This window comes from Mustela nivalis (assembly GCF_964662115.1).
Source record: "Mustela nivalis genome assembly, chromosome: 4".
NCBI classification, from domain to species: Eukaryota; Metazoa; Chordata; class Mammalia; order Carnivora; family Mustelidae; genus Mustela; species Mustela nivalis.
The window spans coordinates 108,844,138-108,859,742 of record NC_139023.1 but is presented as its reverse complement, the minus strand read 5'-3'; the positions used below and the strand labels follow the sequence as shown (position 1 = coordinate 108,859,742).

The 15,605-nt window shown below is 33.8% G+C and overlaps 1 protein-coding gene across 2 annotated transcripts in view; it reads right to left on the bottom strand.

The window, feature by feature from the left end:
- Nucleotides 1–308: 308 nt before the first annotated feature.
- Nucleotides 309–15,605, bottom strand: part of STPG2 (sperm tail PG-rich repeat containing 2) — a 591,266-nt gene continuing 575,969 nt past the window's right edge. The window contains exons 14-16 of one of the 2 annotated variants that reach the window (XM_082729100.1): nt 6,554–6,580; nt 5,890–6,038; nt 309–596 (exon numbers count right to left, since the gene is read on the bottom strand). In XM_082729100.1, the coding sequence (XP_082585226.1) occupies nt 596; nt 5,890–6,038; nt 6,554–6,580 (177 nt within the window). In that variant the 3' untranslated portion in view covers nt 309–595. The remainder of the gene's footprint in view (nt 597–5,889; nt 6,039–6,553; nt 6,581–15,605) is intronic. The other variant, XM_082729101.1, reaches the window with a different exon arrangement.

Genomic DNA, 15,605 nt, shown 5'->3' with positions numbered 1-15,605 from the left:
CATCAAGAGTCAGATGCTTAACCAACTGAACCACCCAGGAGCCCCTGTGTGTTGCTGTAATTTAATCACTTTTCCCTTGATCTCCTATCTATACATAAACGTCACACAAAGTAAAACATACACAAAGTAAATAATATTTTTGTGACTCTTGCTCTCTACTTTTATAATTTCAGAGAAATGAAGAATAAGAAAATAAGTGGATAACACATACATGTAATAACATCATGTACTTATTTTCAGGACGCCTAGTATTTGGAAAGTAATTGCAGTCTCTGGTTAGAGAATGAAATCCGAAAGTAAAAAAGAAAGGGTTTTCAGATGTCTTTATTCAGCGTTGTGTTTTATATGGAAGTGTTAATAATACATGTTTAGAAAGAATGCATTGAATATATATATACTGCTGTTGTAATAGGAAATTTTTGAGAAAAAAAGAACTAAATGTCTTGCAAGAACAGATTTTTCTATCTCTTGAGGTTAGAAGAGCAATTATATTCCTTTGAGTAGCTGATGGAGGGCATCATCAAAATGGAACTGCTTCTTTGTGAGAGAACTGTCAGCTTACCTTTATGTTAATAGATAATACCTTTAGAATATATCTGTGGGGAAAGAAAAGCTGTTTCAGTAAGTGTTGTCTCTATTGTACTTCTCAACCTAAGCCAAAATATTCTTTCAGATTGCTCCTCTAGTTCATTACCTCAAATAAAATAAAGATACAAAAATTTCACAAAACACTCTTTCCTTCTGATCAGATTGACTAAGTATCACTGATACCAGGTAGTTCATATTATGTGATAATCCTAGCTTTTAGATTGTCCTAATGACTCTGCTGGGGACTCAAGTAGTTAAAAGTATATATTAAATATATATAATACCTGCAGTAGTTTGGATATTATGCCATAATATTAATGTATTTAATCCAGCTGAGAGAACAGAAAAGAAATAGCAACCAAATAAGCTGTTTATACTTTCAAAATATAATTTAATATACTAATTTTTCCATTGGTTAATATTCTGGGAATTAAGCTTATTTGTAATTAAATTTTTTATAAAATGTACTTGTAACACGTAAGAGGCTATACTAGATTTTTTTTTTTTTAAAGATTTTACTTATTTATTTGACAGAGAAAGAAAGACAGAGCACAAGTCAATGGGGGGGGGGGGTTAATAGCAGGCAGCAAACCGAGGGAGAGGGAGAAGCAGGCTCCCCAGTGAGTGGTCCTGGATCTCAGGACCCCAGGATCAGAACTGAGCAGAAGGCACTTAACCGACTGAGCCATTTAGGTGCCTGAGGCTGTACTAGATTTCTTCTCAAAAGAAATATCAATTCTTTCACTAAGTTTTATGTATGTGAGACTACACATAACAAAAATATTTTATGTTCATTTCCATTATGACCAGGAACAGTTGAACAAAATGTGGCTTGATTGACACAGGGTAACCTGTGAAGTCCACAAATTGTTTTTAACACCATCATCCCTGTTATTTGGTATTCAGATGGCAATTCTTTCCCCATTTTTAATCACTCAACACCCTTCTGTTACATGGCTTGTTCCCTTTCATTCAAACATAAGTGAAGCTGATAGCAGCCCTTTGAACATGTTAACTCACTCATTTTTCTTTACAGTTAATGTAGTAGTTTAGCCAAGCACTATATTTCTCTCTAATTGTGAAATAAAATTGTTTTTCCTGAAAGTTAATTAAAGGAGGAAGCTTCCATATGACACTATACTGGCTGAAATGCAGAGAAATTCTGAATGGAAATCTTATGTCAGTTTGTGATGTTCTCTCGTAGTAATCCTAGGAGAGCATATAAACAGAAAAGAGAAATAGTCTTTCTGTTCATCTGTAATGGTGATTAGTTGAATAAGGAGCGAGTTTGGTTTTATCTTCTGAAGGTTTATTTCACAAAGGACTTAAGATGTGGGTGGGCATGTCTGGGATACTAAAACACTTTTGAAGGACTTATTTTTGTGTGACATCTGGTAAAAATAATTAAGTAACTAACCATACAACCTTAACATATTCTTTTAGTTTATAATGTGACAATAATCTTAAAGGAATAGATTTGCAGCTAACAAATCATTGGGCACCACATCTAAAGCTAATGATGTACTATATGTTGGCTAACTGAACTTAACAAAAAAGAAATAGATTTTCAAGAAAGTTTGATAAGAACATACATTTCCTTAAAATAGAATATGCACTTTTTAGTAGGATGTTGAGTAAATATATTTAGGAGATATTCTTTCCAATTGTAAATGTCCATCAAAGTTATCGAATTTCAGAAATTGTTTTAGAGGTAAAAAGGAAAGAAAGCAAGCTATAGTAAAGGAAGAATTTCAGATATGGCAGAGTAAGTCACTGCAGACCAAGTCTCTGAGAAAAATTACAGAATTTATTTTTGCTTAGGTTTATTTAAGAGAATGGAGAGCTACACAACCATGTCTTGTAAAGCCCAGGAACCTGATGAGAAAGGTGAGGAGGGAATAGCATTGAAATGAGCCTCACATTCCCTTAGACGACTCTTTGAGTTTTTAAGAAGCATGGAAGACAACTACAAACTAGATAGGAATCTAAATTGAGACTTTGGCTCTCTCAGGGTCTATAGAAACAAACCTTAGAGTTCAATTTCAAGACAATAGGACATGAAGGGACAAAATCCCAAAGAACAGGAAGGAACACAAATGAGTTTGAGATTGTATTAATTTTCCCCTCAGGACATTTGTTTGATTTTATCTGATATGGGGGTAGTGTCAAAAGACTAAGAAGTAGAGTCAAAAGTGCAGCTAAAGATCTAGGCAGTTGCACAGAGTATTTGGTAGTTTCAAAGACTGAAAGTAAAAATATTAGAGGAAGCACTCTAGTGATTGTCACTGACTTCCTGCTAAGATCACAGAAAGGTCATACCCTGGGAACATACCTGATGGTCATTAGATCAACACTCACAAAAACATGAAGCCCAATCCTGAACAAGCAAAATCGCACACTGGGAAGAGATGGTTGTACCCCATACGTCGTAAGAAGCCTGAGAGAAAGTGAAAGGATGTTCTGTCTGGAGGAAGATCATATGAGATAAAGCATCAAATTACCTATGTAATTTTTCATAAGTTATGACCAACATTTGATCAAGCTTAGACATGCCAGGGGACAGAATCAAAAGATAGAAACTGAGAGAATAAAAGGACAATAAAAACATATCCAAAGGTGATTCAGAGTTTGTGTCCTTTAATATAAATAAAGGATAAAATGTGACAAAATTGTTGAGAAGATAGAGAACCTCTCCATATAATTGAAATTTATAAACAATAATGAAAAGGAAATTATAGAATTAAAAATATAATGATTAACATTAGGAATACAATAGATGTGTTTAACTTCAGATTGGACCATTGAAGAGATTAGTGAACTAGAAGAGTGTTAGAAAATATACAGACAAAAAAGAATATACAAGATACATGAGATGCAGTAAAGAAAGAGATTTAATATCTGTAATTGCATTTTCAAAATATAAAGGAGGATGTTATAAAAGCAATATTTTAAGAGATAGTGGGTGATGATTTTCCATAACTAATAAAAAGACATCAACCTACACAATTCAGAACTTTAGCGTACACCAAGGAACATTTGGGTAGAGACAGGAAAACCTAAGGACATTAAAAATAATTTCTTAAAATGCATAGAGAAAAGTTGAAAAAGCAGACAGATAAATAAAAAGCACATCATTTTCAAAGGAAAAACATTTTCTTAGAAACCTTGGAAAGCATTATACAATGCGATGACACTTTTAAAGTGCTAAAAGAATATATATAGGAACCTCTAATTCTTTATCCAGTAAAAATATTCTTTGAAAATGAAGATGAAATAAAAATGATTCTAAACAAAAAAGGAGAAAACTCATCAATAGCAAACCTTCATGAACACAAATTAAAAGCAGTTCATTAGAAAGAAGAATAATGATAGCACAGAAAAGCACAGCAATGCAAGAAGGAATAAAGAACAATGAAACATAAATATATGGGTAAATCTAAATAAATATAATTTAAGAAATGACAATAACAACATTTTATGGGATCAAAAAATAGATATAGATTGAAAATTATAACATTTAGGGGCACCTGGGTGGCTCAGTGGGTTAAAGCCTCTGCCTTCAGCTCAGGTCATGGTCCCAGGGTCCTGGGATGGAGCCCCACATCGGGCTCTCTGCTCAGTGAGGAGCCTGCTTCCCCCCTTTCTCTCTGCCTGCCTCTCTGCCTACTTGTGATCTCTGTCTGTCAAATAAAATTAAAAAATTTTTAATTAAAAAAAAGAAAAAAAGAAAATTATAACATTTGTAGTACAAAAGTCAGGACAGTAGTTTTAAATGATGTTAAATAGCTTTTGTATTTTTGCACTTTAAAGAATTACTACATATTAATAAGTAATAATGACCATGAGTAGTAAATGGGCTACTGCTCTCTGTCATAACAAAATATGTAATAGAGTGGAGCTAAAATTAAAAATAAAACATTATTGGGGTGCCTGGGTGGCTCAGTGGGTTAAGCCTCTGCCTTCAGCTCAGGTCGTGATCTCAGGGTCCTGGGATCGAGTCCCGCATTGGGCTCTCTGCTCAGCAGGGAGCCTGCTACACCCCCACCCCCCACGTCTGCCTGTTTGTGATCTCGCTGTCAAATAAATAAATAAAATCTTTTAAAAAAATTATTGTAGACATTGTTTTCCAATATACTGATGAAATCACTATTCCAAAACATAGATGTTCTAGACCAGTATCGTCCAATAGAAATATAATATGAGCCTATGATCACATTTAAATGTAAAAATTAACAGTTGATAATAATCATAATAGTATATTTAACCCAGTATATCTGAAATACTATCATTTCAACATATATAAAATTTAAAAAGTATTAATCAGATATTTTATACCCTTTTTTTTGTCAAACTAAGTCTTCAAAATCTGGTGTGCATTTTAGACTTACAGTACATATCAATTTGAAATAGCCATATTTCAAGTGCTCAATAGTCACATGGGTCTAGTGGCTACCATTATGGATGGCAGAGGTCCATGCTGTGGCAAGAATAAATTCTGATGACATCTAGATTAAATCTAATCTACTACTCCAGTAAGTAGTCTAACAATTTATCAGATATTAAATTCTATATTTTATTATTTTAATTTTAATAAGTACTTTTTTGTTTAGAATCTAATTCTCTAACAATTAATATAATCTCAGTAGTTTCCTGAAATATAACATTAACGTCATTTTGTGGTGTAGATACTGGAATGAAAAGCAACCTCTTTTGGAATACAGTAACATCAGATTATTCAAGCCCATCCTATGGTACCAAAAAAAACCCCAAATAAAACCTAAACCACTGTTAGTCATTACTATACACTTGGTGTTTAACCCATACCTATTAACTATTTACTTGGGAATATTCTTAGTTCAAACTTGCTTGATAATACAATTTGTTTGAAAAAGCCTATATATTTCACTGAGATGTAATCTCACAATAACTGACTAGACCATGGCATTATTTTGTAGATTCTTTGTTTTAAAAGATAGGTTAATTGAAAGAAACACAGTCAGCTTCACCTCATTAAGGTAACTCTCCTATCTTAGTGTTAAAGGCAAATGAAAAGTATACTTTCTAAAAACGGTATTCTTAACCAGGTTCATCATTTATTTCTAGAAGCATGCATAGTGGTCTCTACTATAATATGTTAATTACCCCCAGAGATATAAACAACTAAAATCTAGAATAAGGATACAAATACATTGCTTTGAAGACAGAAAAAAATTATCTGTCTCAGAGATTCTGTATGACAGTTAATTCATGGACTGTAAAAATGTAGCAACCCTATGATTCAGTGAGAACAAGCACACTTACCATTTAGAAGATTTTACTTTGCTTTCTGGATTTTTTTGTTTGGCTTTTTGTTTTACAGTAAAAGTGTTTTCTCTCATAATCAGTGAAGGATTTGGTAGAGTGACATTAAATGTCTTCTTCAAAACAGAATGTCTTAAAAATGGACTGAGCTATGGATATTCAAACAAAAGAATAGGATATGTTAATTATGTCATTCATAAAACTTTGAGAAATTATTTTTATAAATCTATAAAGAGCTCATTAATGTAAATAAATTACAGCTTACCAATACCATTCATTAATACTGTACACTTTAAGATTCCTAGGGTTAATATCTATAAATGTGCTTTAATGTATAAAATAATTACTAGTCATGAGGGTAACTAAAACATGTTTAATAGTTTTGTTGAAGATTATACATATTTGAGACCAAATCATTCATGAAACTTTATATCATGTTTTAATAAACAAGTTTTTTGTATATATCAATATTAAATCATCTTTATTCTCAAAATAAATTTTGCTTCTAATGAAGGTAGACACCAATTTCTCAGATGTGCCTTTTCTTAACATATATCATTTCAATAAATACTGATTAAATGCATATCATCTGCCCAAAACTATTTTTGGTATTATGAACATGCAGTAACAAGATGAAGTTTACCTGAATTCACCATTTACTTACCACTGAAAACACTGAGAAAGCAAAAATCTAAAAACAAAAGGAAAGAAAGAAAGATAGAAAGAAAAAGTATCTGATTTTAATTTGCTGTGAGGGATGTTTACTAAATCTCTTGCAAAAAGAAAATCATTAAAAAAAATAATGGAAATAATCCTAAAATTTATATGGAAACAGAAAAGATCCTGAATAGCCAGAGGAATATTGAAAAAGAAAACCGAGGTTTGTGGCATCACAATTTCAGACTTCAAGTTCTATTACAAAGCTATAATTATCAAGATAGTATGGTACTGGCACCAAAACAGACATGTAAATCAATGGAACAGAATAGAGAGCCCAGAAATAGACCCTCAACTCTATGGTCAACTAATCTTTGACAAAGCAGGAAAGAGTATGCAATGGAAAAAAGACAGTCTTTTCAACAAACGGAGTTGGAGAAATAGAACAGCCACATTCAGAAGAATGAAACTGGACCATTTCCTTACAACACACACAAAAATCAACTCCAAATGGATGAAGGACCTCAATGTGAGACAGGAGTCCATTAAAATCCTTGAGGAGAATACAGGCAGCAACCTCTTGTACCTCAGCCACAGCAACTTCTTCCTGGAAACACGCTGAAGGCAAGGGAAGCAAGGGAAAAGAACTATTGGGACTTCATCAAGATAAAAAGCTTCTGCACATCAGAGGAAACAGTCAACAAAACCAAAAGACAACTGACAGATGGGAGAAGATATTTGCAAATGACATATCAGATAAAGAGCTAGTATCCAAAATCTATAAAGAACTTATCAAACTCAACACCCAAAGAACAAACATTCCAATCAAAGAATGGGCAGAAGACATGAACAGACATTTCTGTAAAGAAGACATTCAAGTGGCCAACAGACATATGAAGAAGTGCTCAACATCACTTGGGATCAGGGAAATACAGATCAAAACTACAGTGAGATACCACCTTATACCAGTCAGAATGTTTAAAATTAACCAGTCAGGAAACAACAGGTGTTGGCAAGGATGCAGAGAAAGGGGAACACTCCTACATTGTTGGTAGGAATGCAATGCAGCCACTCTGGAAAACAATGTGGAATTTCCTCAAAACGTTGAAAATAGAGATACCCTACAACCAAGCAATTACACTACTGGGTATTTACCCCCAAAGATACAAACATAGTGGTCTGAAGGGCCACATGCACCCAAATGTTTATAGCAGCAATGTCCACAATAGCCCAACTATGGAAAGAGCCTAGGTGTCCATCAACAGATGAATGGATAAAGAAGAGGTGGTATATATATATATACAATGGAATACTATGCAGTCATCAAGAAAAGAAATCTTGCCATTTGTAATGATGTGGACAGAACTAGAGGGCATTATGCTAAGTGAAATAAGTCAATCAGAGAAAGACAATCATCATATGACCTCACTGATATGAGAAATTTGAGAAACAAGGTAGAGGATCATAGGGGAAGTGAGGGAAAAATGAAATAAGACGTAACCAGAGAGGGAGATAAACCATAAGAGACTCTTAATCTCAGGAAACAAAATGAGGGTTGCTGGGGGTGTGGGTGTGAAGGATGGGGTGGCTGGGTGATGGACATTGGGGAGGGTATTCATCAGTCTTACACAATTCATAGCACTCCACATGGAGAGTGCTGTGAATTGTGTAAGACTGATGAATCACAGACCTGTACACCTGAAACAAATAATACATTATATATTAATAAAAAATGGACTATTTATTGCACTGATATTTATTGAGTGATAGTATAGTGCTATCAACACTTATCTTTTGTGGGTTCTCATGCCCCTCTCTCCAAGAACACTGTACAACAGGATACATAAAGAAGTTGGGAATTAAGGTGAGTAGTTGTAAGTACAAAATGTTGGGAATATGGCATTCTTAGATTTATAGTTTTCGTTGTCTGCATGTGAGAGATTTAGGTTTCAGGTTTCAAAGTTTCAGGTTTAGAGTCATCTTCATATAGAAGGATAATTAATAGATCTCAGCACAATTTTGAACTTGGACACTTCAAATGTCTATAGCCTTTGGAAGGTTATTCCCCCTCTCTGAACTTCACTTTCTTTTTCAAATGGAATTAATGCTATCTACCTTATATAGACTGGGTCTACTAATTGAATTAAAGTATATAAAGTAGTCTTTATTTCTGAGAAGCAATATAGCTTAGTGATTAAAAGCACGGGCTTTTGGTTGGAACTCAATCTTGCCTTGCTATCTGCTTTCTGTCTGCCCTTAAGTAACTCATTTCTGTCTGTCCTTAAGTAACTCTCCCTATGCTTTGGTTTTATATTTAAAAAAAATAAGGATGATAAAACAATAACTATTTTTAGTATTGTTTTGATAATTAAATGAATTCCTATATTTAAAGCATAAAAAAGCCTGGCATATCAAAAACATTATGTATCAAGTATTATTATTATCAAAAACATTATGTAAGTATCAATTATTATTATTATTATTATTATTATTATTATTATTATCTTATACAGTGTCTCTCCAAAAGTAAATACTTCATAACAACATATATAAAAATAAATTTTTCTTCCTATAGTTAGGGAACTGTGAAACAGAGCAGGGAAAATTAGTCTTTAGTCTAGTGGTATGCAAAAACACTGAAAGTTCACTGGGTTATATTATTCCAGCAGGATAAATTAAAAGACAGATTATTTTCATGATCAGAAAATGAGAACAGAGTCAGGCAATCCCCACATCTTGCTGTCAGAAAATATAAATTTTTTCATCAATGTTCTCTTTTAAAAGCATGATTAAACAGAATATGTTTATACAATTCCAAGAAATATAATGCAACACAAGGAAAATAACATTAATTTGAGTAACACCTAGTACTTATTTACAATATAAAAAATACACATTTCAGGAAAAATATAATAAAATTAGAACAAAATAAAGTGGAAGTATGAACTCAATCATTTAAAAACTTTAAAAGGACATTTTAAATAACTATTAAGTTAAAGAAAATGTAAATATAAATGTTTTAGAAAAAATACAGAAGAACAAACCAACATTCATAGAATTAACCCCAGAGCGGCAGTCATAATCCAAAATGTTTTATGACTTAAAAAAGGAAAATAGGAAATTCCACTTAATATTCCTTTCACTTATTCCACAAGTGAATATCAAATGTCTTCAACATGCAAGGCACTGACTGTACTAGGGTCTAATGACAAAATTGCCAACTAACAAGACGAAATTCCAGGCCTTGTGAAATCTACAACCAATAATCTGATAATCATATAATAAATGTAAAATCAGACAGTGATAAGAACTCTCAAGGAGAGGTACACAAAGACAAACAGAAGACGTGACTTAGTAAAGGCAATCAGAGGCTTCATCAAGGAAGTGATGATCTGAAGGAAGGATAGACCCTCACTAGGCTGCAATGAGAAGAAAAATGGAGGGACATAGTCTAGGCTCAGAGACCAACATACACAAAGGGCTGTAGCATGCTCTAGTCAATGAAAGACCAGTGGGCCTGGAGTGGCATAGAGGAAGGGAGGCACTATGAAAGGTGATGATATAGAAGTAAGTAACCAGGTTGAGAATTTCCGTCCTTGTGCTAAAAGTAATGAGAGACCATTGATGTTTATTAAAAAGAGAGGGAGAGATGATTCTCTGATTTGCCTTTTGGAAAAATTATTCATTACTATATTTGACGTTAATGTTTTTATTATACAAACATTGAATATCATATGTATTCTTACCTAACTACTAAATTAATGTATGTCACTCATTTCAACAGCAATTCTCTATTTTTGTTTATTGAAATAAGAATTAATCAGCAAGAGGTTTTCAGATTATAATTACCTTCCAGAAGCAAGGGAGATTCAAGTCTGCTGCTCAAAGGAGAAGAAGGGGTTAGAGATGAAAATGGGCTAGTTATGTACAAATAGACTACTGAGAGATTATAGCCTGGGAGAAGGAACCAGGGTCAAGCCATTAAGAACTACCAAATTCTTGGCCATGTATGGAGAAGGAACCTATATAAGTTAGGAAAAGAGAGCAAGTGGAGAGATATGTCGGGAAGTAGTGTGTCAGGGAAGCCAAGAGAAGAGCATACAAGAGAGTATACCAAGATTTTAACCCTTCTGAAAAGTCTAATAATAAGTAGACTAAAAACATTCTTCATATTGAGAGAAAAGAAGCACATTGATTAACCTGGTTGAAGTAAACTAAAATGATTATAAGCTAGACTGGAGGAAACTGAGAAGAGATGTAAAGAAGTACAGCACTAAGGAGAAACGTTTTCAACAACTAGCTGCAAAAGTAGAAAAGAGAGAGAAACAGCCGAAGGTGAATGGAGGGTCTAGGAGTATTGGTTATATTTTTTTTAACAGAAGAGTTTTGTAAGTATGTGTGTATACATTTATTTTAAAGATTTTATTTATTTATCTGACAGAGGGAAAGAGAGCACAAGCAGGGGAAGCAGGGAGGGAGAGGGAGAGGGAGAAGCAGGCTCCCCTCTGAGCAGGGAGCCCAACATGGGGCTCCATCCCAGGCTCCTGGGATTATGACCTGAGCTGGAGGCTGATGTTTAACCAATTGAGCCAACCAAGTGGCCCAAGATTTGAAACTATTTAAAAGACAATGGGAATCACCCTGTAATTGAGAGTGGGATATCTGATAGTGAAATGGTCCACAAAATGCAGTAGGGATAAAATCCATAGCACAAGACATATGGAGGTTTCAGTGTCCGATGGAAAAAAAACGAGTAATCTTCCATAGTACTAGTTGAAAGGATTATAAAATAAATCCAGATATACATAAATTTATAAATGAAATAAAATGTAATTGGGGGAAAACTCCATCTGACCTCATTTTGTTTGTTTTTCTTTATAGGTGGCTTCTAGTGTTTCTCTTACTCATGTTCCCATTAGAAATGACTAAGGAAATACATGAATACAGAAAACCTATTGAAATACAGGAATGGACATTTATTTTATGAAATTTTCAGATAATTACTGATAGATATAATAGTGATGGGAATGGATCGAAGGTTCATTTAAAGGTCCGAATCAAACCTCCTATCTCCCATTTTCAAACCAATTCCAAGAAAAAAATATTGACTTCTGGAAGCTGACATTGTGTCTTTCTTGATCTAGAAATGAAATACTAGAGTCAGAATAGTTTTGAGAGGTCCCAAGTTTCAATCCTGGCAGAGTATATAGAACAAACTTAGCAATGAGCATGGCCAATTTTGTTTCTGACATTAGAGTTCAGACAAAGCCAAGATACTACTGCATTTGAATTTGGGAAGTGGAAGTAGAGTAGAGGTATCAGGCTCTATCCACAGCAGAGGAAATAAATAAAACTCTTCCTATGGCTATTCACCCCACCAATCCTCTCTATACCTTTCCTCAAAGGCTACTGGGTCTGAAGGTCTAAAAGTGAATGTCCACCTAAGAAAGATTTAGAGAGGTGGTATGGTACCAGATATTATAAAATAATACAAATCTTTGTATTTAAAACAATGTGGCTCAAGTCCAAAAGCAGGTGGTAAATTTTGTGGAAAAGTCGTTTACTAGGCTTAAAATAAACATAGGCATTTAGCATATGATAAAATTGGCATTTCAAATCAACAGGAAAAGGATGTACTCAAAGGTTATTGGTACCGGTATAATAAGATTTGTAAAAAGCAAATGACTATCATAAACATAAAGATATGAAATATCATATATTTACATTATGGGCTCATGCAAATTTAAATATTTAAATGTTTTTTTTAAAGTGGAGAATTAAAATAAATAGAAGAAAAGACAAGTCATATCAGGTCTAGGATTTTATTTTTAGGCAATTATTCTGATTCTTCACAAATTGGTAACTGACATAATTCTCACTTTATTGTTTTATAGAATAAGAATGCCAATAAAGTCTTTCAAAATTTTTAGAAAAAACTTCTGATAATATTTTATAAATTATTCTCAATATAGAAAAAAAATAGAATGCTGCTACGGTCATTTTATAAAGTTAGCTACATGATTCTAAAACATGGCTACTGTTCACTATCAAAAAATAGGCACACTATCCAACTTCAAGGCTTACTATAAAGCTACAATAATCAAGATAATGTGATATTGATGAAAGAACAGATATAGAGATAGATGGAACAGAATAAAGAGCCCAGGAAAAAATCCACAGAAATATGCCAACTGATCTTTGACAGAGGAGCAAAGGCATTACAATGGTGCAGAGACAGCCTTTCCAATAAATGGTGCTTAAACAAATGGACATCCAAATGCCCAAAATGGATCTAAACACAGACTTTACACTCTTCACAAAAATTAACTAAAAATGGATCTTAGACTTCCGTGTAAAATGCAAAAATATAAAATTCTTAGACGATAACATAGGAGAAAACCCAGATAACTGTGGGTTTGGCAGTAAATTTTTAGATGCAACACCGAAGGCATGACCCATGAAAGAAATCATTGAAAAACTGGCCTCCATTAAAATGAAAACTTCTTTTCTGCTGAAGATACTGTCAAGAACATGAGAAGACAAGACATAGACTGGGAGGAAATATTTGCAAAAGATACATCTGATGTGATATATATATATATATATATATATATATATATATATATATACAATGGAATACTATGCATCCATTAAAAAAATGAAATCTTGTCATTTGTGACGACGTGGATGGTACTAGAGGATATTATGCTGAGTGAAATAAGTCAATCAGAGAAAGACAATTATCATATGATCTCCCTGATATGAGGAAGTTGAAAGGCAACGTCAGGGGTTTGGTGGGTAGGAAAGGATAAATGAAACAAGATGGGATCGGGAGGGAGACAAACCACAAGAGACTCTTAATCTCACAAAACAAACTGAAGGTTGCCAGCGGGAGGTGAGTAGGGAGAGGGTGATGGGGTTATGGACATTGGGGAAGCTATGTGCTATGGTGAGTGCTGTGAAGTGTAAACCTGGCAATTCACAGACCGTACCCCTGGAGCTAATAATACATTATATGTTAATTTTTTAAAAAAGATACATCTGATAAAGAACTGTTATCCAAAACATATGAAGAGCTTTTCAAACTTGAACAGTGTGATTAAAAAATGGGCAAAAGATCTGGACAGTCATCTCAGCAAAAAAAATATACAGATGGCAAATAAGCATGTGAAAAGATGCTTAACACCGTATGTCACTAGGGAATCGCAAATTAAAACAAGATGCCATTACATACCTACTCAAAGGACCAAAACTCAAAAAACGGACACCACCAAATGCTGGTAAGGATGTAGTGCAACAGGAACTCACTCACTGCTAGTGAGAATATAAAATAATACAGCCACTTGGAGAGAGTTTTGTGGTTTTTTACAAAATTAAACATATTCCTACCATGAAATCCACACTCCTTGGTATTTACCCAAATGCGTTGAAAACTTATGTCCACAAAAACCCTGCATACAGGTGTTTATAGCAGCTTTGTTTATAATTGTCAAAACTTGGAAACAGCAAAAATATCCTTCAGTAGGTGAATAAACAAACTGTGGTACATCTAGACAATGGGATATAATTCAGTGCTAAAAAGAATGAGCTATCAGGCCATGAAAAGCCATGGAGGAACCTTATATGCATATTATTAGCTGACAGAAGCCAAGCTTAAAAAACTGTATACTGTATGATTCCAACTATATGACACTGTGGAAAGACAAAACGATGGAGACAGTAAAAAAGATAAGTGGTTACCAGGGGTTAGTGGGAAGTAGGGATGAATAAGCAGAAACAAAGGAATTTTTAGAGCAGTGAAACTGTTCTGCATGATACCATAATGTTGGCTACATATTCTTATGCAATTGTCCAAACCCAGAGAGTTACAGCATCGAGTGAACCCTAATGTGAACGACAAACTCTGGGTGATAATGATGTGTTGGGGTATGGTGCACTAATTGTAATAAATATACACTGTGATGGAGGGTGTTGATAGTAGGGAGGCTGGGGTGGGGCAGGGAGTATACGGGAACTCTCTGCATTTTCCACTCAATTTTGCTACGAACAGAAAACTACTCTAAAAAAAGTCTATTAAAAATAAGTGGAATACATTGCGGGGGGGTGCTGTGGTGAGTGCTGTGAAGTGTATAAACCTGGCGAATCACAGACCTGTACCCCTGGGGCTAAAAATACATTATATGTTAAAAAAAATAAGTGGAGTGATTCTAAAATTCATCTGAAAAGATAGACAAGGAAAAATAGATTGGTAAGTTTTTAATAATGAAAATAATGAGAAAAAGCTTGCCCTGTAATAGATTAAATAATCTAAATAGCCATAATGATTAAAATAGGGATACACAGGTATGGTATTTGACAGACAAATTTTGGGGTGGAAAGAATTTTTATTAAACTCAAAGGTTGCCATGTCCTGTATGTTTCCATTCTAAACTCTAACTTGTCTAACATGATTAATTCCTCCCCTTAGAGTATTTTTAAATGTTATTTCATCTCATCTCTTTAATATAAGTTAAATAAAAAATAAGACATGTATGGCAAACTGTTCAAGAATGCATCTATATGTTATTATCACTGAAAATACGTACTTAGAAGCTGAGGATGGTAAACAACATAAAATAAATGGTTAAAAATCATGAATGCTATAAATTGTAGAAGGAGAATGATTAACAAGTATATGAAGAGACAGATTAGGTCCAGAAACAACTAAAAAGCTGAATCTAAATTAAACATTAAATCTTACACTCTGACATTTGAGAAATGGGGTGATGTTAACAGGAAGCTAGAGAGAAAAAAAAAATCTAATGGCTCAAAGAACCACATAGAACAGGTGACAATAACCAAAGAGCTAAACTCTAGCAGTTATTACAATGTTGGGTGAGAAAATGAAGGGATTGGATGACAGCACATAATCGTAAGTTCTTAACTATACACAAATATCTTCAAATTAACAACTTGCTTCTTCTTGAATCATAGGCTAGCAGAAGTAAAAAGACTGCCATTCTTGCCGTATAGAAAGGAACACAGTTATTTAGTATTCCAAGCATTTGCTACCTGAAGCT